Source organism: Pristiophorus japonicus, chromosome 15 (assembly GCF_044704955.1).
Source record: "Pristiophorus japonicus isolate sPriJap1 chromosome 15, sPriJap1.hap1, whole genome shotgun sequence".
Lineage (NCBI taxonomy): Eukaryota > Metazoa > Chordata > Chondrichthyes > Pristiophoridae > Pristiophorus > Pristiophorus japonicus.
The window spans coordinates 112773839-112799299 of record NC_091991.1 but is presented as its reverse complement, the minus strand read 5'-3'; the positions used below and the strand labels follow the sequence as shown (position 1 = coordinate 112799299).

The following is a 25461-nucleotide window of genomic DNA, read 5'->3' as shown; positions in this document are numbered from 1 at the left end:
TCACTGCCTCTCCCTCCTCCCTCCCAATCACTGCCCCTCCCTCCTCCCCCCCAATCAATCACTGCCCCTCCCCCACTGCCCCCCACCCCAGTAATCACTGCCCCCCACCCCAGTAATCACTGCCCCCCACCCCAGCAATCACTGCCCCTCCCCCTCTCCCCCAATCACTGCCCCTCCCTCCTCTCCCCCAATCACTGCCTCTCCCTCCTCCCTCCCAATCACTGCCCCTCCCTCCTCCCCCCCAATCAATCACTGCCCCTCCCCCACTGCCCCCCACCCCAGTAATCACTGCCCCCCACCCCAGCAATCACTGCCCCTCCCCCTCTCCCCCAATCACTGCCCCTCCCTCCTCTCCCCCAATCACTGCCTCTCCCTCCTCCCCCCCCAATCACTGCCCCTCCCTCCTCCCCCCCAATCACTGCCCCTCCCTCCTCCCCCCCAATCACTGCCCCTCCCTCCTCCCCCCCAATCACTGCCCCTCCCCCACCCCAGTAATCACTGCCCCCCACCCCAGCAATCACTGCCCCTCCTCCCCAATCACTGCTCCTCTCCCCCAATCACTGCTCCTCTCCCCCAATCACTGCCCCTCCACCACACCACACCAATCACTGCCCACCCATCATTTACTGCCCCCCCTCCCCCAATCACTGCCCCCCCAGCAATCACTGTCCCTCCCCCACTGCCCCTGCCCCAGCAATCAGTGCCCCTCCCCCCCAACTACTGCCCCCCCCACCAATCAGTGCCCCTCCCCCCCCAACTACTGCCCCTCCCCCTGCCCCCGCCAATCAGTGCCCCTCCCCACCAATCAGTGCCCCTCCCCCCTCCCCACCAATCAGTGCCCCTCCCCCTCATCAGTGCCCACCCATCCCACTATGCCCCCATCGCAGAAAATGTTCAAGTCAAATGAAAATCTCTGCACAGTTTAGAAGTAATCCAAGTACATGAGCGGACGTTGCTCCCAGTATAGTCAGGGGACTGCGCCAATATCGGGAGGTGTGGGAGAACCTTCAGGTGGGGGCATTTTATGCTGAGAAATTTGCAGATGGCAGATAAACAGACAGCTGCTGAAAACGGCCCAGAAGATGGAGATTGAGACGGTGTCTGTGCACAGCACGAGCCCGGTATCCAGCGTGCCCAAACTCTGCCCCATTGGCCAGTCCACTCAGGATCAGCAGTCCGTCTCATTGATCCTCCTCCTCCCCCAGTTGGACTGCGACCCTGCTGCATTTCCACACCCACTCTCCTGCGATGTATGTGGCTCTGACATTCAGCTCGTCATCCAGCAGCACCAGGTCTGTAACAAAGGGCAGGAGGTGAAGGCTAACAAACAGCTCAAACTAATTTAAACACTCAATGTCCGCCGTGGCTCAGTGGACAGCTCTCTCTCTCGCCTCAGAGTCAGGAACTTGTGGGTTCAATCCCCAACTCCAGGCTGACACTCCCAGTGCAGTGCTGAGGGAGTGCTGCATTGTCTTTCGGATGATACGTGAAACCACCTGTCTGCCCTCAGGTGGACGTAAAAGATCCCATGACACTATTTAAAAAGAAAAACGTGCATTTATATAGCGCCTTTCACAACCTCAGGACATAGAAACATAGAAAATAGGTGCAGGAGTAGGCCATTCGGCCCTTCGAGCCTGCACCACCATTCAATATGATCATGGCTGATCATCCAACTTCAGTACCCCACTCCTGCTTTCTCTCCATATCCCTTGATCCCTTTAGCTGTAAGGACCACATCTAACTCCCTTTTGAAAATATCTAACGAACTGGTCTCAACAACTCTCTACAGTAGGGAATTCCACAGGTTCACAACTCTCAGTGAAGAAGTTTCTCCTCATCTCGGTCCTAAATGGCTTACCCCTTATCCATAGACTGTGACCCAAAGCGCTTTACAGCCAATGAAGTAATTTTTGAAGTGTAGTCACTGTTGTAATGTAGGAAATGCAGCAGCCAATTTGTGCACAGCAAGCTCCCACACACAGCAATTAGATGATGATGTGATAATCGGTGTTAGTGATGTTGATGGGGTGTATAAATATTGGCCAGGACACCAAAGAGAACTCCCCTGCTCTTCAACAAAATAATGCCATAGGATCTTATACGTCCACCCTAGTGGGCAGACAGGGTCTCGGTTTAACATTTCAGTTGAAAGATGGCACCTCTGACAGGGCAGCGCTCCCTCAGTACTGCCCCTCCCACAGAGCAGTGCTCCCTCAGTACTGCCCCTCCCACAGTGCGGCACTCCCTCAGTACTGCCCCTCCGACAGGGCAGTGCTCCCTCAGTACTGCCCCTCCGACAGTGCGGCGCTCCCTCAGTACTGCCCCTCCGACAGGGCAGTGCTCCCTCAGTACTGCCCCTCCGACAGCGCGGCGCTCCCTCAGTACTGCCCCTCCGACAGCGCGGCGCTCCCTCAGTACTGCCCCTCCGACAGTGCGGCACTCCCTCAGTACTGCCCCTCCGACAGTGCGGCACTCCCTCAGTACTGCCCCTCCGACAGGGCAGTGCTCCCTCAGTACTGCCCCTCCGACAGCGCGGCGCTCCCTCAGTACTGCCCCTCCGACAGTGCAGTGCTTCCTCGGTACTGCCCCTCCCATAGCGCAGCACTCCTTCAGTGCTGCCCCTCCGACAGTGCGGCACTCCCTCAGCACGGCACTGGGAGTGTCAGCCTGGATTATGTGCTCAAGTCCCTAGAGTGGGTCTCGAATCCACAACCTTCTGACTCAGAGGCAAGTGTGCTGCCCACTGAGCCACAGCTTCGGAATATCGGAGGAGGATTGTAGTGCGTGTATACAGTGGTATGATCGCATAGTCTGTGAAACACAGTGGTCTCGGAGTCTGGGACCACGGAAAGCAAGGATGGACAATGCACAAATTACGGTCAGATAAATTTTCTGGAATTTTGTTCAATTCATTTTATGGGGAGGAGGGAGACAGACACTGCAGAAACTGCCTTTATTGGGCAGTCCACGAAAGGCCAAGTTATGGGGGGATTGGGTGGAATGGCATGTCTCATTTACCCATTCATTAAACTATTCTTAAACCAAGACTCTGAAGCAGCTTGGATGGCGTCTGAAGGGAAATCCGTGCCCGCATGCAACAAGACCTGGACAACATTCAGGCTTGGGCTGATAAGTGGCAAGTAACATTCGCGCCGCAAGTGCCAGGCAATGACCATCTCCAACAAGCGAGAGTCTGACCACCGCCCCATGACATTCAATGTCGCTAACATCACCAAATCCCCCATCAACATCCTGGGGGTCACCATTGACCAGAAACTTAACTGGACCAGCCACATAAATACTGTGGCTACAAGAGCAGGTCAGAGGCTGGGTATTCTGCGGCGAGTGTCTCACCTCCTGACTCCCCAAAGCCTTTCCACCATCTACAATATTCTCCACTTGCCTGGATGAGTGCAGCTCCAACACTCGAAGCTCGACACCATCCAGACAAAGCACCCCATCCACCACCTTCAACATTCACTCCCTCCACCACCGTGGCTGCAGTGTGTACCATCTACAAGATGCACTGCAGCAACTCGCCAAGGCTTCTTCAGCAGCATCTCCCAAACCCGCGAGCTTTACCACCTAGAAGGACGAGAGCAGCAGGCGCATGGGAACACCACCACCTCCAAGTTCCCCTCCAAGTCACACACCATCCTGACTTGGAAATATATCGGCCGTGCCTTCATCGTCACTGGGTCAAAATCCTGGAACTCCCTCCCTAACAGCACTGTGGGTGCACCTTCACCACACGGACTGCAGCTGGACAGTGGAGGAAAGGATGTTCCGAACGTGGCCCTCATCCTGATGGCCACCTTTGTGTGCGGCTGCATCAAGCTGTACACAGACCCTCGGTACGCAAACACCAAGTGTCACTACGTGCTGAGTTTCTACCTGTCCCCGGTGTTGCGAAAGATGGGCCTGTCCACGCTGTCGCGAAATGCCCCCACCAGTTGGACCATGCCTGCCCACCTGTCCTTCGTGGAAAAGTTTTTCACAAAAAACCCCTTTGACCACAAGGCCATAAAACAGTGGTCAGCACGTAACGTCCTGGACGCCCTACGAAAGGAGAGGGTGGACCCTGTCGGGTGGTTCCCTGAGCGGACTGTCGAACTTATTTGGCAGAACATCTCATCGCCAGAGCTTTCACACAAGCACCAAGACGTAGCTTGGTTGGCGGTGAGGAGGGCCTTACCTGTCAGAGTGTTCATGCACAGCCGACGTATCATCAACACAGCACGGTGCCCCCGAGTCGGCTGCGGGGCGGACGAGACTGTCACCCATCTCCTTCAGGATTGCGCCTTCGAAAGGCAGGTTTGGAAAGAGATGCAGTGGTTGCTGTCGAGGTTCATCCCAAGCAGCTCCGTAACACAGGACTCTGTGCTCTACGGGCTGTTCCCAGGGACACACACCGAGACAGACATCACCTGCTGCTGGAGGGCCATCAACTCGGTCAAAGACGCTCTTTGGTCTTGCCGAAACTTGCTGGTTCTCCAGAGCAAGGAGATGTCCACATCTGCGTGTTGCAGACTGGCGCAATCCAAGATCCAGGATTACGTGCTGAGGGACGCACTTAAAATTGGTGCATTCGCCGCAAAGGCACGGTGGGGAAGGGCCACAGTTTAAAGCCCTTCTGCCACGGTAAACCCGGGGGCAGGAATCAGCACAAAACTCCCCTCGGGGTGTACTTGTAATTTACTTTTTGTGTACATGGAGCACCATGATCTGTAAACACCTATGTAGTGCCATGTACAATGCAAGGTCTGTTTCATAATGCACGTTGGAAAGAAAAATGTAAATGTACCGTCACCCATTCCGTGTACTGTATAGTGACACATGTAATGTAATTTGTTGAATGTACTACAATGTATCCCGTATTGTACCGAATTGTACTTGAACTGAAAAGCAAGGAAATGTATCGAACGGAACTGCCGTCAGCACCCAAATGTAGTGTATGGGATTGCTGACCGCAGCTAAATGTACTGAACTGCTTTTGAATGTACTGTACAAATTTTTATATGAATAAAGTATATTTTGAAATAAAAAAAACACGGACTGCAGCGGTTCAAGGAGGTGGCTCACTACCACCTTCTCAAGGGCAATTAGGGATGGGCAATAAATGCTGGCCTTGCCAGCAACGCCCACATCCCGGGACGAATGAAAAAAGATTTTTAGGACAAGGCAACAGGACAAGGAGTGACTTTATAATTAGCGAGTGGTGTCCGGTCACAATGAAGGTGGAAGGAATTCACATTCTCTTCGTTAAAACTCGTCAGAAACTGGGGACATTTGTTTCCCAGACTGGAAGCCCAGCATAATAAACGACCTTGAGGTCCTTGGAGACTAATTAAAAGGCAACTCACACGAAGCACAGAATGATTTCTGAAGAAATCATATCCAGCCACAGTCGCACCCTGGCAAGTATCTTAAATATGATTAATTCAATTGCAAAACACACCGTGTAAAAATGGCTTCCACTCAAACACAGTCCAGTTGCACAGGTTTATTCTTTAAATGACTCCCATCATCATCAGGTTGGTTCTACAGGGAAAGAAACTCCATTTTCCTGGCTGAACTACATTTAAAGATAAGTTTTAATTCGATTGCAATGTTTGAAGCCGTCACCCTGTCACTCCGCGCCTCTCAATGCCTCCCCCAGCTTCCAGCCTTCAGATGGGCCGCAAATATCATGTGACCCAGCGGGGGAAATAAGCAATCGCTCAAGGAGTCTGGCGGGACTGAAGATTTTCTTCCATTCAAACTGCACCCTGGCCAAGAATGCTTAACTCAACACTGATCGACATGCATGGGTCAGGGGTCAGCCCGCGGGAATGGGGGTCGGAGGGCAGCCCGCGGGAACGGGGTGTTGAGTTGCTTGCCGTTCAGCATTGGTTTCAATCCGTTGGTGCGCACTTGCTCACTCGATCCTAGTTTCTAATTAAACTTTATTTCTAGAGGACAATACAGTAATTAAAATTTGTGGAGTTTAAATCAGATTGGGAGAGAGTCAGAGAGAAAAGCAATGGCGAACTGTGCAGGAGTCAAAGATCTCATTAACCTTTCTCTCCCGCGCGCTGAAACCAGTTTGTAATAAAGGACCCCTTTCCCCTGATGTGGAGTCAGCTGGGACAATTTTGTCACTCTGCAAAACTGACTTTCAAAAAGAAAATAGAAATTAATTTATTCAAAACGGCCAATGTTAATGGCGTGGTGTGAGCGAGCATTGCGTGCTGGCAAGTGCATGGTGGGAAACTCAACAAGGGGGCTAAAGGAAACAAAATTAAAGTTACATAGAAACATCGAAAATAGGTGCAGGAGTAGGCCATTCGGCCCTTCGAGCCTGCACCACCATTCAATATGATCATGGCTGAACATGCAACTTCAGTACCCCTTTCCTGCTTTCTCTCCATACCCACTGATCCCTTTAGCCATAAGGGCCACATCTAACTCCCTCTTAAATATATCCAACGAATTGGCCTCAACAACTTTCTGCGGCAGGGAATTCCACAGGTTCACCACTCTCTGAGTGAAAAGGTTTCTCCTCATCTCTTTCTGACTTACCCCTTATCCTTAGACTATGACCCCTGGTTCTGGACTTCCCCAACATCGGGAACATTCTTCCTGCATCTAACCTGTCCAGTCCAGTCATAATTTTACATGTTTCTATGAGATCCCCTCTCATCCTTGTAAATTCCAGTTCATATAAGCCTAGCCGATCCAGTCTTTCTTCATAAGTCAGTCCTGCCATCCTGGGAATCAGTCTGGTGAATCTTCGCTGCACTCCCTCAATAGCAAGCACGTCCTTCCTCAGATTAGGAGACCAAAACTGCACACAATACTCAAGGTGTGGTCTCACCAAGGCCCTGTACAACTGCAGTAAGACCCCCCTGCTCCTATACTCAAATCCTCTCGCTATGAAGGCCAACATACCATTTGCTTTCTTCACCGCCTGCTGTGCCTGCATGCTAACTTTCAATGACTGATGTACCAGGACACCCAGGTCTCGTTGCACCTCACCTTTTCCTAATCTGTCACCATTCAGATAATATTCTGCCTTCGTGTTTTTGCCCCCAAAGTGGATAACCTCACATTTATCCACATTATACTGCATCTGTCATGCATTTGCCCACTCGCCTAACCTGTCCAAGTCACCCTGCAGCCTCTTAGCATCCTCCTCACAGCCCACACTGCCACCCAGCTTAGTGTCATCTGCAAACTTGGCAATATTACATTCAATTCCTTCATCTAAATCATTAACGTATATTGTAAATAGCTGGGGTCCCAGCACTGAACCTTGGCGGTACCCCACTAGTCACAGCCTGCCATTCTGAAAAGGATCAGTTTATTCCCACTCTATGCTTCCTGTCTGCCAACCAGTTCTCTATCCACGTCAGTACATTACCCCCAATACCATGTGCTTTAATTTTGCACACTAATCTCGTGTGGGTCCTGTGAGAATCCTTCCGCCTCCCACCTTCCCAGCAGTTTGTGTCATTGTTTCTGCTGAGATCCGAGCTCAGACAAAGCCAAATTCTAAAAAGTGGCAGATGGCTTGTTTGCTGAAGACACAGGAACTCGAAGAGTCCATTCAGCCCCTCGAGCCTCTTCCATCATTCAATGAGAGCATGGCTGATCTGCACCTCAACTCTATGCTCCCACCTTTGCTCCAAATCCCTCGATACCCTTACCCAAAAACCTATTGATCTCAGTCTTGAAAGTGCCAATTGACCCCCAGCATCCACAGCTTTTTTTTTTTGGGGGGGGCGAGAATTCCAGATTTTCAATGGCCTATGCGAGTTCAGTAAACACCCCAGGTGACCCCAGTTTCCACCTTGGTCTTTGTTGAGTCAGCTAACCTCAGTCGGAATGTTGCAATTGGCCTCAGTGCCCTTGGGTTAAACCCGCCCACGGAGGACGAATTGGAGGAGAATGGGCAGCCAAGAGGTAGATGCAGTTTAATGTGGAAAATTGTGACGCAATAGATATTGTGAATAAGGAAAACAATAGAAACACACATTAAATAGCAAATGTCTCAAGGCAGACGAGTGTGGATCTAGGTATACAGATACATAGAACATTAAAAATAAGTGGACAGGTTAAGAAAATGCTATTAATAAGGCAAATGGCGCCTGAGGTTTATATCAGGTCGACTGAATGTAAAAACATTGAGGTGATGAATCTGTGTGAAACGCTGATTAACCCATGGTGCATACTGGGTAAGATAAGGCAAAAAAGGGAAGCTTACATCAGATACCGAGCACTCAATACTCTAGAAAGCTTGGGAGAGTATAGAAAGTGTAGGGGTGAAAATTAAGAAAGAAATTAGGAAGAGAGGGCATGAAAAAATACTGGCAAGTAGAATCAAAGAAAACTCAAAGGGCTAGACTTTCCACTTGGTGGCTAAGGCCGAAAAAATGGGCCTTGTTCCAGCGATGCGGGACGTATCACTGTGCTCAAGGCCCATTTTTTTTGCGATTTTCCACTCGGCCTTACCTCAGCGATGTCAAATGGGCGATGTGATTTCTCGGCGATCGCCCAAAGAAAACAGAACTGAATGAAAAAAAGCTTTCCTAGCAACGCATTACTACGCATGAGCAGGTTGATTTTTTTTTTTCAGGTTGATGCTCTTTCCCACGTTTTGAGGGGTCAGGCGTCTTGACACATGCTCAGAAGCTCTGTGTGGGTCTGGGAGGGAGAGGGCGAGGGCGAGGGCGAGGGCGAGGGCGAGGGCGAGGGAGAGGGAGAGGGAGAGGGAGAGGGAGAGGGAGAGGGAGAGGGAGAACGGAAGCAGGGATTTGACAAAGCCTTAATTCATATCAATTGAAAGAATGGAGGGATCAGTAGAAAGGTGAAGGGCCAAGCCCTTCAGTGAGAAGGCCAATGAGGGCCTAGTGAACAGTGTCAGTGCGAGGTGGGAAGATCTGACACGAGGTGGGCATGGGAAACCTCCACCTCGTGCATATCGGAGGATTTGGGCAGAGATTGCGGACGTGGTCACATCGGCATCTAATGAAGCGCGGACACCTGACCAGTGCCGCAAGAGATGGAACAGTCTACTGACGGCTGCAAGAGTAAGTTGAAATTTATATTTGAAATCATCCATATTTATTATTTAATGATGTATGTGAAATTCTAATTAGAATCTGCAATATTATCTCGTAATCTTTAAGCATAACTAAATAAGGATTAAATTGTGATTACATTTATGCACCGCAACATAACTTTGAATGTTACAGTACGAAATATCTTATTCTTATGCGATGTAGCGCAAACTTGTAATTGAACTTGTAAATCTGTCAGTCTTAAATGTTTATTGCCAAATCCATTTGCTTATGCCGTGCAATGTTACCTTATCTATAACAGAAGAAGATTTCCATCAACTAGCGAGAGCAACGCAGGACGGGCGGGGGCTGTGCCATGCTGCAGTCGCTCACCGCCTACGAGGAGCTTGCAGTGGCCTTGGTGGGGCCAGAAAGCCGTTCGGTCACAACCCGTGGTGTGGCCGAACCCACCCTAGAGTCACGTGAGTAATGAGAACTGTGCATTGTGTGAATCAATAGTAAATATTTGTTACACGGGTAATCCAATGCAATGATACTTTAATTTGATATATAATTGAGTTATATTATTGAGATGTACTATTGATCTTCAAATGAGGTCATGTTAGGCCTGGTGACCGCTTGTGCATGTGGGCTAATGGTAACGTTTTGAGTTCTTGAAAAATTGAGATGAATTGATTTGAATTGTTAAACGTTGTTTATAACTTCCATTTGTCTTTCAAAGGTCAACAAGTATCGATGGAGTCAGTGGCCACATCCACTGAACATTCAGGAACCTCCCAAGAGGAAGAGCCAGAGGAGGAGGCAGTGCAGACTCCTGCTGCTGCTGTGCGTGAGCAGGAGGAGGAGGTAGTGGAGGAGGAGGAGGAATAGGAGATTTTTTTTGGGGTGGGAAACAACCTGCGGCCATCTCTCTCGAGATAGAAGAAGCACCGGGACCAAGCGGTGTGCAGGTGGTGATGCCAAGGCGCGTGACATTGCAGCCGCCGACCCCACGGCAGTCCGGTTAGCGTGATATTCACTCGCCTGCCACGGAGAACCAGACGGAGAGCTTACTTTCCCTGTACAGGGAGACGGTCGTGATCGGTCGCGACCTTATCAAGGGGTTCGCGGGTTTCTCAGCCAATTGGAGCCAGTTCTCCGAGTTCTGCTCGCGCTTCTCCAGCTGGTCTTCTGAGCAGTCACAGAGGTGATCAGGGAGCAGACAGCGGCAACAAATGCCCTACGGCATGCGTTGCTGGCTGGACATGGCGCTGCACCTCAAGGTGTCGTGTCCACTCGCAGCGAGACCCCTAGCACGCAAGCGAGTACGGAGGACACAGTTCCTCCTGACTCAGAAGTAGAGCCTGAGGCTTCTGCTCCGTTACCTCCACCACGGCAGGAAGTCTTGCCGTCCCACTCTGCACGACGTCTTGGTGTCGGTCTGCGGAGACCAAAACGGGCGGGTGGGGTGTGAACACGGGGTGGGACAGGATCTGGAGGGAAACGTGGCCGCAGGTAGGGAGGGGGGAGTGTTTCTCAACAGTTCATTTGTTTCATAAACGTTCACTTGTTATCACTTTATTATTCTCGTTATTGTTGCTAAATTGGGCAGTTGTTATCAATACTTAAACGTTCACTTGTTATCATTACTTAACTGTTCACTTGCCATTCTTACTGAAATGGTCACTTGTTATCGTTACTGAAATGTTCAATTTCTTCTTCTTCTAACGGTTTGGGGATTTTGAGGGAAGGGGTGTTGGTGCGGGGGGTGGGGTGAGGGGGGTTGGAGGGAGGGTGTTGTTCATTAGTTCTTAAAAAAAATTTTGTTTCTTAATAAAAAAAAAAAAATTTTCTACAACTTTTGTACCTTCTCTCTTAGTTATATTAGTTTTACAACGTACAGTTTTTCATGCATATTTGTTTGTTTATTCTGTTTCCCCACGGAAATGAAACTTTTGATTAACCATAGCTGTAATAGAACGTTTGAATATCAATAATAGTTCATGCGAAGCGTTCATTAATGAGCTGCTGACGCAAAAGCTTCACGGCCCTGTGACTGCCACTGGCTACTGGTCTTCGGGAAGGGTGTGGTGGTACCAGTGCTAGATCGCCAGGCTGATTAAACTCCCCTATGTCCTCGCTCGCGTCCTCTCCCGCCTGTTCCCCCTCTTCATCCTCGCAGGCTGTCTATTCTGTCTCATCTCCTTCTGGAGGTGGACCTGCAGCATGATCTGGCATTATTTGTCCACTCTTTATAGCTAGGTTATGCAGCATGCAACACACCACAATAAACTCTGCTACCTGATCAGGGTGGTACTGGAGGCTGCCTCCAGAATGATCCAGGCATCTGAAGCGCTGTTTTAGGACTCCAATTGTCTTTTCAACGATGTTGCGAGTCACTATGTGACTTTCATTATACCGTCTCTGTGCTTCAGTGACGGGATTACCAGAGGGGTCATGAGCCAACTTGCAAAGCCATATCCTTTATCCCCCAGCATCCAACTGTGACCTTCTGACTGATTGACAAACAGGTCAGGGATAGCACTTTCACGTGGGATGTGCGCATCATGGATGCTGCCAGGAAATGTAACATTCACTGTCAAAATTGTTTGTTTGTGGTCGACAACAAGCTGCACATTTAGTGAGTGGAACCCTTTCTGTTACGAAACACCTCCGCATTCTTTAAGGACAATGTGCCTGCAGTCTATTGATCCCTGCACCTTGGGGAAGTCTGCTATTCTCGAGAAACCCAAAGCCCTCTCAGTCTGTGCCTCCCTGGTCATTGGGAAGCTTATGAAGTCCATCCTGCGAGCGTAAAGGGCTTCAGTCACCTGTCGAATGCAGCAGTGTGTGGCGTGCTGAGAGATATGGCAGGTGTCGCCAGCTGAAGCCTGAAAAGATACCGATGTGTAGAAGGCTAGGGCAGCAGTAAGCTTCACCTCAACGGACAGTGCGGTTCTGATGGTGCTGGAAGGCTGCAGATCATCCTCGACGAGTTGACATATCTCATCGATGACCTCCTTCCGGAATCGCAGCCTCCTAAGACAAGCATTTTCAGACAAGTTGAGGTAAGATTGCTTTTCCAAGTACCTTCGTTGGCTATACGGTCTCCTCCTCTGTCTTCGTCTCCGTCTACGCATTACTGTGCCACCTCTTCGATTGATCCTTTCAGTAACCAGTGTGTGAGCAGTTACAATTAAAGGCAGGGAAAGCATGGGCCCCATCACTATCGATAATTACTTTCACTAATTTTAATAATCTTTGTACTCTATACTCTCTAATCACTGTACTCTGCTCTCTCTGTACTCTCTGAGCTGTATACCAGTCAGTTTGATAGGCCCCAACAATATTAAATAACTTCACTATGTAAAAGCTATTTACAAAATAATTCCAATGTATGAGATCTATTTAGCATAAATAAGTTGATAATACCTATTTATATTCCCTGTCCCAAATTTCTGAGTACAATTTTCTTCAATTTAACTCTCTAAATGACTCACAACTAATTTTCCACCCTTCCTCCGAAGTTCAAAATGGCGTCCGTAGTGCCCATTTCCTTCTCTTAGGCCCAGAAAAAGCAACTATTTTTCAGCACTCTTTTGGGCCTTGCATTGGCCCAGCGAAGTGAGTGCTAGGTGCCGAAACTTGGGATGGGCCTTGTGTGGGCGATCATTTGGACGATCAAAGTGGAAACTTAGGCACCTGTTCTTCCGGCGATGTTTTGGGCCTAGTTTCCACTTTTTGCTCAAAATGGGCGATAGAGGTCCGTTTTGGGCGATAGATGGGCCATAGATGGGCGATGTGAAGTGGAAAGTCTAGCCCAAAGATGCTGTACAATTATATAAAGAGCAAGAGGATAACTAAGGAAAGAGTAGGGCCTATTAGGGACCAACATGGGGGCCGGAGGATGTGGGTAAGGTACTAAATGAATACTTTGTGGCCGTCTTCACAACAGAGGGGACGATGCCGACGTTGAAGTTAAGGAAGAAGGGAGTGAAATATTGGACGGGATAAACATAGTAAGGGAGGCCGAAGTATTGAGGGGTTTAGCATCTCTGAAAGTAGATAAATCGCCAGAACTGGATGAAATATATCTGAGGCTACTAAAAGAAGCAAGGGAGGAAATTGCAGAGGCTCTGACCATCATTTTCCAGTCCTCCGAGGCTACAGGAATGGTGCCAGAGGATTGGAGAATTGCTAACGTTGTACCGTTATTTAAAAAGGGAGGAAAAGATAAACCAAGTAATTATAGGCCAATTAGTTTAACCTCGGTGGTGTGAAAATTACTGGAGTCAATTTTGAGGGGCAGGATAAACCTTAATTTAGAAAGACACAGATTAATCAAGGACAGTCAGCATGGATTGGTTAAGGGAAGGTCACGTCTGACTAACTTGATTGAATTTTGAGAGGAGATAACCAGGAGGGTTGATGAGGGCAGTGCGTATGATGTAGTGTATTTGGATTTTAGCAAAGCTTTTGACAAGGTCCCACATGGCAGACTGGTCACAAAAGTAAAAGCCCATGAGATCCAGGGCAAAGTGGCAAGTTGGATCCAAAATTGGCTCAGAGGCAGGAAGCAAAGGGTAATGGTTGACAGTTGATTTTGCGACTGGAAGGGTGTTTCCAGTGGGGTTCCGCAGGACTCAGTACTGGGTCCCTTGCTTTTTGTGCTATATATCAATGATTTTGACTTAAATGTAGGGGACGTGATAAAGAAATTTGCAGATGATACAGAAATTGTCTGTGTGGTTGACAACGAGGAAGAAAGCTCCAGACTGCTGGAAGATATCGATGGACTGGTCAGTTGGGCAGAAAAGTAGCAAATGGAATTCAATCCGGAAAAGTGTGAGGTAATGCATTTGGGGAGGGGCAACAAGGCAAGGGAATACACAATACATGGGAGGATACTGAGCGGTGTGGAGGAACAGAGGGACCTTGGAATATATGTCCACAGATCCTTACAGGTCGATAAGGCAGTTAAAAAGGCATACGGAATACTTTCCTTTAATAGCCGAGGCATAGAGTACAAAAGCAGGGAGGTTATGCTTAAACTATATACAACACTAGTCCATCATAGGTGGCCCCTCGAACGAGGATAACTTGCTTCCCCATGAGTTCACAGATGTTTCAATGAAGGACCCGATGCTCCAGTCCTGAACTCCAATTGAGGGGGTGGAAGATGCCTGTGAGTGAATTTTTTTAATGTGTGGTGACCGTTGCACATCAGCCACCACACGGGCTTGACAGAGCTAGGCCTTTATCCAGTGGCAAGGGTTAACCAGGACGACTGGAGACCTGCTCTGCTGCACGAACCCAGTGCGCACACATAGCGCAGTGTGGGCTGGCCCATGCTGCCCCTGGGCCCCGTACCCTCATTCGTCGCACCTCCACCACAAACACTTGCCCCACCTCCGCCCACGACATTCCAGGGCCCGGCGCTCCAGTTCTATTTACAGCCCAACCTGCGGTGGTGTTCGCTCACAGGTCGGGACGACCCACGACAGTTACAGCCCAGGTTACACACAGTAAATTCTTTGTAACTGACCCAGGACAGGTACAGCCCAGGTTACACACAGTAAATTCTCTAACTGACCCAGGACAGGTACAGCCCAGGTTACACACACACACAGTAAAATCCCTCTAACTAACACCAGTTAGGCCACAGCTAGAGTACTGCGTGCAGTTCTGGTCACCACATTACAGGAAAGATGTGATTGCACTGGAGAGGGTACAGAGGAGATTTACGATGATGTTGCCGGGACTGGAGAATTTTAGCTATGAGGAAAGATTGGTTAGGCTGGGTTTGTTTACTTTGGAACAGAGGAGGCTGAGGGGAGATTTAATTGAGGTATATAAAATTATGAGGGGCCTAGATAGAGTGGATAGGAAGGATCTGTTTCCCTTAGCAGAGGGGTCAATAACCAGGGGGCATAGATTTAAAGTAGTTGGTAGAAGGATTCGAGGGGAGATGAGGAAACATTTCTTCACCCAGAGGGTGGTGGGGGTCTGGAACTCACTGCCTGAAAGGGTGGAAGAGGCAGAAACCCTCATCACATTTAAATAGTACTTGGATGTGCATTTCGAGCTATGGACCTAGTGCTGGAAGGTGGGATTAGACTGGGTACAAGCAGCACGGACACAATGGGCCGAATGGCCTCCTTCTGTGTTGTAACTTTCTATGATTCAATGGCCCCACATCAGGAATACTGCGTGCAATCGCAGGCTCTGGAATGTAGGCCAGAGATACTGTGTGTGTGGAGATAGTGGTGTGTGTTTACCAGGGATGGAGGGACTGAGTTAGGGACAATGACTGGGCAAGCTAGGAGGGGGGAGGGGCCGGAATAGTCTGGGTCGGTTATTGTTAGTTACAGATGCGCAGGAACTCGGCATTGAACACATGTTTGAAACCGAATTTATTTTGCAGCAGTTTGTTTCAAAAACTTGCATCATGCCAAGCTTGAGTTACTTTCATCCTCACAGATTATTCATTATAATAGTTACTGACTTCAGAGAGGGACCTCGGGTCTCACGCTTTCAGACGCTAAAGGACCTATATATCTCCTTTATGGGATGATGCAAATAGAAGTGGGCTGTTTATCTTGTCTGAGTTGCTTAGACATTTAGAATGATATTCTGAGGCCACTCTCAGGGTAAAGTTCTATCTGCTTTCCATAAACCAAAGATTTAAAGACAGAAGCTAGGAATCGACTGCAGAAATATTATTGTGATGGTGAGGGAATTAATTCTCAAGGAATGTGATGCCGGCAACAGCATAAATGACACAGCAGAGATTTGAACTGTGACCCTCACCCATCAATGCAGCAAGGGTTTGAACTGTGACCCTCACCCACCAATACAGCAGAGATTTGAACTGTGACCCTCACCCACCAATGCAGCAAGGGTTTGAGAACTGTGACCCTCACCCACCAATGCAGCAAGGGTTTGAACTGTGATCCTCACCCACCAATGCAGCAAGGGTTTGAACTGTGACCCTCACCCACCAATACAGCAGAGATTTGAACTGTGACCCTCACCCACCAATGCAGCAAGGGTTTGAACTGTGACCCTCACCCACCAATGCAGCAAGGGTTTGAGAACTGTGACCCTCACCCACCAATGCAGCAAGGGTTTGAACTGTGACCCTCACCCACCAATGCAGCAAGGGTTTGAACTGTGACCCTCACCCACCAATACAGCAGAGATTTGAACTGTGACCCTCACCCACCAATGCAGCAAGGGTTTGAACTGTGATCCTCACCCACCAATACAGCAGAGATTTGAACTGTGACCCTCACCCACCAATGCAGCAAGGGTTTGAACTGTGACCCTCACCCACAATGCAGCAAGGGTTTGAGAACTGTGACCCTCACCCACCAATACAGCAGAGATTTGAACTGTGACCCTCACCCACCAATGCAGCAAGGGTTTGAGAACTGTGACCCTCACCCACCAATGCAGCAAGGGTTTGAACTGTGACCCTCACCCACCAATGCAGCAAGGGTTTGAACTGTGACCCTCACCCACCAATACAGCAGAGATTTGAACTGTGACCCTCATCCACCAATGCAGCAAGGGTTTGAACTGTGACCCTCACCCACCAATGCAGCAAGGGTTTGAGAACTGTGACCCTCACCCACCAATGCAGCAAGGGTTTGAACTGTGACCCTCACCCACCAATGCAGCAAGGGTTTGAACTGTGACCCTCACCCACAATGCAGCAAGGGTTTGAGAACTGTGACCCTCACCCACCAATGCAGCAAGGGTATGAACTGTGACCCTCACCCACCAATGCAGCAAGGGTTTGAGAACTGTGACCCTCACCCACCAATGTAACAGAGATTTGAACTGTGACCCTCACCCACCAATGCAGCAGAGATTTGAACTGTGGCCCTCACCCACCAATGCAGCAGAGATTTGAACTGTGACCCTCACCCACCAATGCAGCAAAGATTCCAACTGGGATCCCCAACAGAGTTTAGCACAGGTTACAAATTTGGAAAGGTGGTTTTAAGGAGCTGGGACATGCTCAGTCCGTCCCTGTCGATCTCTCCAAGGACTTTTCTGGGCCTCAGGCACCTCCCCACCAACCTGCTGCAGCTGTGAACACCCTCCCTCCCTCCCTCCCTCCCTCCCTCCCTCCCTCCCTCCGTCCGCAGCTTGTCAGTCACAGCCTCGTCCTTGACCCCAGTCCCTCGGGTCTGGTTTACGCTCTCGTGGCTACGCACCCATTGTATCCAGGTGGCTGTCACTCCCTTACCTGCATCTGTGCCGTAGTCCAGTGTTCCCTTTGCATGCTCGATTCCCAGGAGCTGAGCGGGATGGAGTGAGGCAGCTTCCAGTGCTGCCTCCACGGAACAGCCTGAGGGGGAACCGAGAGAGGCCTGAGCTCGCAGAACATCACAGATATCCTAGATACCCTCATATAACCACATTTTAAAAACTGAACCAGTCAGTGTGTGTGTGGGTGTACAGGTCTGTGCACGTTCGAGATGTTATGTTCACTCGAGTCTCCTCCCACCCCACCAGACTATCCTCTATTCCTTTCTCCCTCGTGTGTTTATCCAGCTTCCCCTTAAATGCATCGATACTATTTGTCTCAACCACTCCCTGTGGCAGCGAGTTCCATATTCTCACCGCTCTCTGCCTGGTGAGACACTGACTCCCGGCTGTTACAGCCAACACCAGCCGAGCCTCCGTGTAACCGTGCAATGTAGTGACACGAGTGAAACAGCCAAGTCAAACCACAGCTCCCTTCTTCCTTGCTGTCTCAGTCATCCCCATCGCCGCCCCAGCCCACGTGTCGCTCGCTCGCTCGCTCTCCGAAGTCACATCTTTGCCGGGTCAGCAGTTTGATCCCCGCACCGTTTACTTGTATCCCTCAATGGCCCAGGACACCGGGGATAACTCCCCTGCTCTTCTGAGAATAGCTCCATGCCATCTTTTACGTTCACCCGAGAGAGCAGATGGGGCCTCGGTTTAATGTCTCATCTGAAAGATGGCACTTCCGACAGTGCAGTGCTCCCTCAGTACCGCACTGGGAGTGTCAGCCTAGATTTATGTGCTCGAGTTGCTGGAGTGGGACTTGAACCCGCCTGCCTCCGAGGTGAGGCGAGTTAAGCGCTCGGGATTGAAGCCCAAAGCTCAGGTTCCACGGCCATTCCGTCTGCAGCCCGAGTTAACCATGGGTACATGGCACCCTCTCCTGGTACACGCCTGTTACTGCAGGTGATCCATCCTTGCATTTATAGAGCACCTTTCACATCCTCAGCAGCCCGCGCCCGCTTCCCTTCTCTCTCTCCTCCCCCCCCCCCCCCACAAACTGTTGTCCCCATCGCCCGCCCGCCGAGGCTGCGGTTCCCCTTCACTGATCGCCCCACACTCCGGGGACCCCCCATCCTCGGCCCGAGACCCCTCACCTGCCGCGTGTCGAAGGTGCCGGACGCACATGTCCATCGTGGCGATGCTGCCGCTCAGCGTCTTGGTCCCTGGGCAGAGGTTAGAGAAAGGTCAGAGGTCAGTCCAGACTGCCCACACCACCAATTACAGCCCGGCCTAACCACACACGGGCTTCACACAACGCACCCCCACCCCCACAGACTGATTCACACCAATACCCCCCCCCCTAGTCAGCCAACACCCCACCCTGTCCCCCCCTCCACCCAGCTACCGGAGTTTGTACCGAAAGCGAGTGCCCCCAGCCACCCCAGCTCCGGAGTTAAAGGGACGACACATTTTTAGAATCTAAATGTTCATTTAAAGAGGCAAATAATTTTTTTTTAAAAAGGGGAGGTGCGAGGAAACACCTGTTTGTTGCCATCGCGCTAGACGGCAGTCAGTTGCAGGAATCTGCTGATTTATAGAAATCATGGGGGTTAATTTTGAACCAGAGCCCCCTCCATGTGTTAAATGTAACAAATATATTCAGCAGGACGCAAGCAGGGATGGAGATCGGGATCACTGGTCAGGACTGACAACAGAGAGCTGGGAGGGGAAATGTCTGATCAGACACACTGCGGCCAATCACAATCCCCTTTCAAACAACTGGCTCATACCTGAATAAATTCTACAATTCACACAATTAATAAATTAAAATACAACTGAACAAGATTTTTTTTATCCGCTTCTTAATTCCTCATTTTGGGAAGTCCGGCGACGACAAACAAAAAAGCCACAGGAACCTGGGGACTGGGAGAAATTTAGAACTCAGCAGAGGAGGACAAAGGGTTTGATTAGGGCAGGGAAAATGGAGTATGAGAAGAAGCTTGCAGGGAACATTAAGGCGGATTGCAAAACTTTCTATAGATATGTAAAGAGAAAAAGGTTAGTAAAGACAAACGTAGGTCCCCTGCAGTCAGAATCAGGGGAAGTCATAACGGGGAACAAAGAAATGGCGGACCAATTGAACAAGTACTTTGGTTCGGTATTCACGAAGGAGGACACTAACAACCTTCCGGTTATAAAAGGGGTCGGGGGGTCTAGTAAGGAGGAGGAACTGAGGGAAATCCTTATTAGCCGGAAAATTGTGTTGGGGAAATTGATGGGATTGAAGGCCGATAAATGCCCAGGGCCTGATGGACTGCATCCCAGAGTACTTAAGGAGGTGGCCTTGGAAATAGTGGATGCATTGAGAGTCATTTTCCAACATTCCATTGACTCTGGATCAGTTCCTATAGAGTGGAGGGTCGCCAATGTAACCACACTTTTTAAAAAAGGAGGGAGAGAGGTAAAATGATGGAATCAATTATTAAGGATGTCATAGCAGTGCATTTGGAAAGAGGTGACATGATAGGTCCAAGTCAGCATGGATTTGTGAAAGGGAAATCATGCTTGACAAATCTTCTGGAATTTTTTGAGGATGTTTCCAGTAGAGTGGACAAGGGAGAACCAGTTGATGTGGTATATTTGGACTTTCAGAAGGCGTTCGACAAGGTCCCACACAAGAGATTGATGTGCAAAGTTAAAGCACATGGGATTGGGGGTAGTGTGCTGACGTGGATTGAGAACTGGTTGTCAGACAGGAAGCAAAGAGTAGGAGTAAATGGGTACTTTTCAGAATGGCAGGCAGTGACTAGTGGGGTACCGCAAGGTTCTGTGCTGGGGCCCCAGCTGTTTACACTGTACATTAATGATTTAGATGAGGGGATTAAATGTAGTATCTCCAAATTTGCGGATGACACTAAGTTTGGTGGCAGTGTGAGCTGCGAGGAGGATGCTGTGAGGCTGCAGAGCGACTTGGATAGGTTAGGTGAGTGGGCAAATGCATGGCAGATGAAGTATAATGTGGATAAATGTGAGGTTATCCACTTTGGTGGTAAAAACAGAGAGACAGACTATTATCTGAATGGTGACAGATTAGGAAAAGGGGAGGTGCAAAGAGACCTGGGTGTCATGGTACATCAGTCATTGAAGGTTGGCATGCAGGTGCAGCAGGCGGTTAAGAAAGCAAATGGCATGTTGGCCTTCATAGCAAGGGGATTTGAGTACAGGGGCAGGGAGGTGTTGCTACAGTTGTACAGGGCATTGGTGAGGCCACACCTGGAGTATTGTGTACAGTTTTGGTCTCCTAACCTGAGGAAGGACATTCTTGCTATTGAGGGAGTGCAGCGAAGGTTCACCAGACTGATTCCCGGGATGGCGGGACTGACCTATCAAGAAAGACTGGATCAACTGGGCTTGTATTCACTGGAGTTCAGAAGAATGAGAGGGGACCTCATAGAAACATTTAAAATTCTGACGGGGTTAGACAGGTTAGATGCAGGAAGAATGTTCCCAATGTTGGGGAAGTCCAGAACCAGAGGTCACAGTCTAAGGATAAGGGGTAAGCCATTTAGGACCGAGATGAGGAGAAACTTCTTCACCCAGAGTGGTGAACCTGTGGAATTCTCTACCACAGAAAGTTGTTGAGGCCAATTCACTAAATATATTCAAAAAGGAGTTAGATGAGGTCCTTACTACTCGGGGGATCAAGGGGTATGGCGAGAAAGCAGGAATGGGGTACTGAAGTTGCATGTTCAGCCATGAACTCATTGAATGGCGGTGCAGGCTAGAAGGGCCGAATGGCCTGCTCCTGCACCTATTTTCTATGTTTCTAACCGCGCACACGCAACGACTTCCGGTGTCGGTGCGTTGGCAGAAGCCGTGTCCGGCTTATTAACATTTACAACTGTGGCCAGGACTGTCTCATGTCTCCCCCCCCCCAAGCTCCCTCCCCCCTTACGCCAAGCTCACCCCCCTTCCCCCCAAGCTCACCCCCCCAGCTCACTCCCCCTCTCCGCTGCACAGCACTGGATACAGAATAAGCACCTACAGGTGAGGGGTGGAGGTACAGAGGGAAGAGGAGGAATTGAATAATTGTAAAACTTAAAAATAGCGATGTTTGCGGATCTCCACTGCCCAGTCACGAATGTGCGAACCTGTTGAACAGTTTAACCTCCAACAGTGCGGCGCTCCCTCAGTACTGCCCCTCCGACAGTGCGGCGCTCCCTCAGTACTGTCCCGACAGTGCGGCGCTCCCTCAGTACTCCCTCAGTACTGCCCATCCGACAGTGCGGCACTCCCTCAGTACTGCCCCTCCGACAGTGCAGCACTCCCTCAGTACTGCCCCTCCGACAGTGCGGCACTCCCTCAGTACTGCCCCTCCGACAGTGCGGCACTCCCTCAGTACTGCCCCTCCGACAGTGCGCGCTCCCTCAGTACTGCCCCTCCGACAGTGCAGCGCTCCCTCAGTACTGCCCCTCTGACAGTGCAGCGCTCCCTCAGTACTGCCCCTCCGACAGTGCAGCGCTCCCTCAGTACTGCCCCTCCGACAGTGCAGCGCTCCCTCAGTACTGCCCCTCTGACAGTGCAGCGCTCCCTCAGTACTGCACTGCAGTGTCAGCCTGGATTTTCTTCTGATTCAGAGATGCGAGCGCTACTCACTGAGTCACGGGTGACCCAGGGGTTAGTCACGGGTGACCCAGGGGTTAGTCACGGGTGACCCAGGGGTTAGTCACGGGTGACCCAGGGGTTAGTCACATGTCCTCCAATACAAGACAAGATGCACCGGACCCTTTGCTGTGCCTCACCTGCTACGTAAGCGTGCAGCCCGTCAATCTCGATCACCTGCTGACCCAGGGTGTGTTTTCCTGAGGGAAGCCCCATCGCTGTGATAGCATCCGTCACCAGCACCAGACCTGCCGACAGAGGAAGGGGACAGGCCTGAGCAAGGGCTTCATAACAATATCAGAAATAGGAGCAGGAGTAGGCCCTATGGCCCCTCGAGCCTGCTCCACCATTTAATAAGATCATGGCTGATCATCGACCTCAACTCCACTTTCCCGCCCGATCCCTCGATTCCCCTCGACTCCAAAAATCTATTGATCTCAGCCTTGAATATATTCAGAGTCAGCATCCACAGCCCTCTGGGGCAGAGAATTCCAAAGATTCACAACCCTCTGAGTGAAGAAATTCCTCCTCATCTCAGTCTTAAATGGCCGACCCCTTATCCTGAGACTGTGACCCCTGGTTCTAGACTCTCCAGCCAGGGGAAGCAACCTCTCAGCATCTACCCTGTCAATCCCCCTCAGAATCTTATAGGTTTCAATGAGATCACCTCTCATTCTTCTAAACTCCAGAGAGGATAGGCCCATTCTTCACAATCTCTCATCATAGGACAGCTCTCTCATCCCTTGCAATAAAGGCCAACATGCCATTTGTCTTCCTCATTGCTTGCTGTACCAGCATAATATCTTTGTGTTACTTGCACAAGGACATCTCTCTGAACATTTCCCAATCTCTCACCATTTAAAAAATATTCCGTTTTTCTATTCTTTATACCGAAGTGAATAACCTCACATTTCCCCACGTTATACCCTATCTGTCACCTCACTGCCCACTCACTCAGTCTATCTATATCTCTTTGCAGATACTTTGTGTTCTCCTCACAGCTTACTGTCCCACCAAGCTTTGTATCGCCAGCAAACTTGGAAACATTACACTCAGTTCCTTCATCTAGGTCATTAATATAGATTGTAAATAGATGAGGCCCCAGCACTGATCCCTGCGGCACCCCACTAGTTACAGCCTGCCAACTGGAAAAAGACCCGTTAATCCCTACTCTCTGTTTTCTGTCCGTTAACCAATTCTCTATCCATGCTAATACATTACCTCCTATCACATGAGCCATTATCTTGTGTAACAACCTTTTATGTGGCAGCTTATCAAATGCCTTTTGGAAATCCAAATATACTATATCTACTGGTTCCCCTTTATCTACCCTGCTGGTTACATCCTCAAAAAACTTGAATAAATTTGTCAAACACGATTTCTCTTTCATAAAGCCATGTTGACTCTGCCTAATCACACACCCTCGCCCCTCCCCCCACACACACCCTCGCCCCTCCCCCCACACACACCCTCGCCCCTCCCCCCACACACACCCTCGCCCCTCCCCCCACACACACCCTCGCCCCTCCCCCCACACACACCCTCGCCCCTCCCCCCACACACACCCTCGCCCCTCCCCCCACACACACCCTCGCCCCTCCCCCCACACACACCCTCGCCCCTCCCCCCACACACACCCTCGCCCCTCCCCCCACACACACCCTCGCCCCTCCCCCCACACACACCCTCGCCCCTCCCCCCACACACACCCTCGCCCCTCCCCTCACACACACCCTCGCCCCTCCCCCCACACACACCCTCGCCCCTCCCCCCACACACACCCTCGCCTCTCCCCCACACACACACCCTCGCCCCTCCCCCCACACACACCCTCGCGCGCCCCCCAACACACACCCTCGCCCCTCTCCCCACACACACCCTCGCCCCTCTCCCCACACACACCCTCGCGCGCCCCCCCACACACACCCTCGCCCCTCCCCCCACACACACCCTCGCCCCTCCCCCCCACACACACCCTCGCCCCTCCCCCCACACACACCCTCGCGCGCCCCCCCACACACACCCTCGCGCGCCCCCCCCCCCCCGCGTGCACTCCTCCACCCCACCCCATCCCCCGCACCTCCCTCGCCCCTCTCCCCTCCCACACCCTCTTCCCCCACCCCCCTCCCATACCCCCTTCAACGAAGCGTCCATTTGTTTTCTGATTGACCGTGCCGGGCGGGGGGAGGGGGGGGTGGTGGAGGCGGGGTGGCTCTGCGCGGATGAACGTGTTGGGCGACCAATGGTGGAAGCGTGGAGGCGGGACTCTGCAAGGATGGCAGCCAATGGCGGGAGTGCGGTGCTTGGAGGCGGGAGGTCATGTGACGAAAGCTCCCAGAAGGCGTGCAGTCAGAGTTCACGACCCAAAGGGCAGAGCTGGGGGACACCGAGGGGACGATGTCGACGGGAGATCGCCATCTCGATTCGACAAAGGACGGCTGAAATGTAGAGAGAGTGATACTGGCCTCAGTGAGTGGCGATCGCTGCTTGACCTTTTACCTTTGGGGTGTGCTCGATAAGCGATCCTCAGTGCTGCAGGATTGGTGTGGATCCCGTCTGCGATCATCCCGTAGAACACCGGCTGCCCGGCAGGAGTCTTGTCGCTGGTGAGCAGGCCCACAATCCCCGGGTCCCGGTGGTGAAACTGAGGGAACGGAAATAAAGGCACAATGTGCTCGGTTACACCCCACATAAAACCACGTCAGTGTCGCTGACAGAGCGCAGAACGCTCAACCGGCAAGAATAAAAGTGGTTATTCAGGATTAACATTGATTCTGTGTATGTATAAATGTTAAAAGTGTAGATTATACGGAAAGGCTTTTGTAAGAAACACAATGGAAGTCCACAGAGCTGTCGCATGGGTTGTGTGTATTGGAAAAGCATTTTATCCAATCAAGAGATGACTGAGCCAGGACAGACAACCACATGTGTGAGGAGAGCCAATAAGGAGCTGCCCTGGAACCAAGATCCAATCCTGAGGCTTTGAGAGGTTTAAAAGAACTTAAAAAAAAAGACTTTTCTCTCTCTTCTGAACCAGCCAGCCAAAGGGAAGTAATGTATATCACTCTTTATTATAACCTCATTGTTTCTGTTGTAACTAAGGCGGATGTGCATGCACGTGGTTTTTTTAAATAAACTGTTCCAATTGTTGAAGAAGAATTGTCTCATTGTCAAATTTAATGCCAGAGATTTAGAAATCTTACAACCCCCCCACTCCGCCGCACAACACTCAGCTCCGACAGCACCGAGGGGTTCAGTGGGCAACTTACTGATAGGTGCAGGATCCTGGCTCCTCCCCTCCCCCCAGGGATCGGATCGGGTCCTGATCCATGGAACTCTCCCCCAGCAGTCAATAGATCCCGTGGCGCTATTCAAAGAGAAGCAGGGGCCTGCTGACCCGCTGCCCTGGCCAATATTCATCACATCGCTGTGTGTGGGAGCTTGCTGTGCACAAATTGGCTGTCTGCGTTTCCCACATTACATCAGTGACTAC

The 25461-nt window shown here is 50.6% G+C and overlaps 1 protein-coding gene across 1 annotated transcript in view; it reads right to left on the bottom strand.

The window, feature by feature from the left end:
- Window positions 1-871: 871 nt before the first annotated feature.
- Window positions 872-25461, bottom strand: part of amdhd2 (amidohydrolase domain containing 2) — a 43067-nt gene continuing 18477 nt past the window's right edge. Inside the window, 5 exon segments of the mRNA XM_070900827.1 lie at window positions 872-1294; window positions 17302-17403; window positions 18461-18529; window positions 22109-22216; window positions 24468-24642. Of these exon segments, the coding sequence (XP_070756928.1) occupies window positions 1182-1294; window positions 17302-17403; window positions 18461-18529; window positions 22109-22216; window positions 24468-24642 (567 nt within the window). The 3' untranslated portion in view covers window positions 872-1181.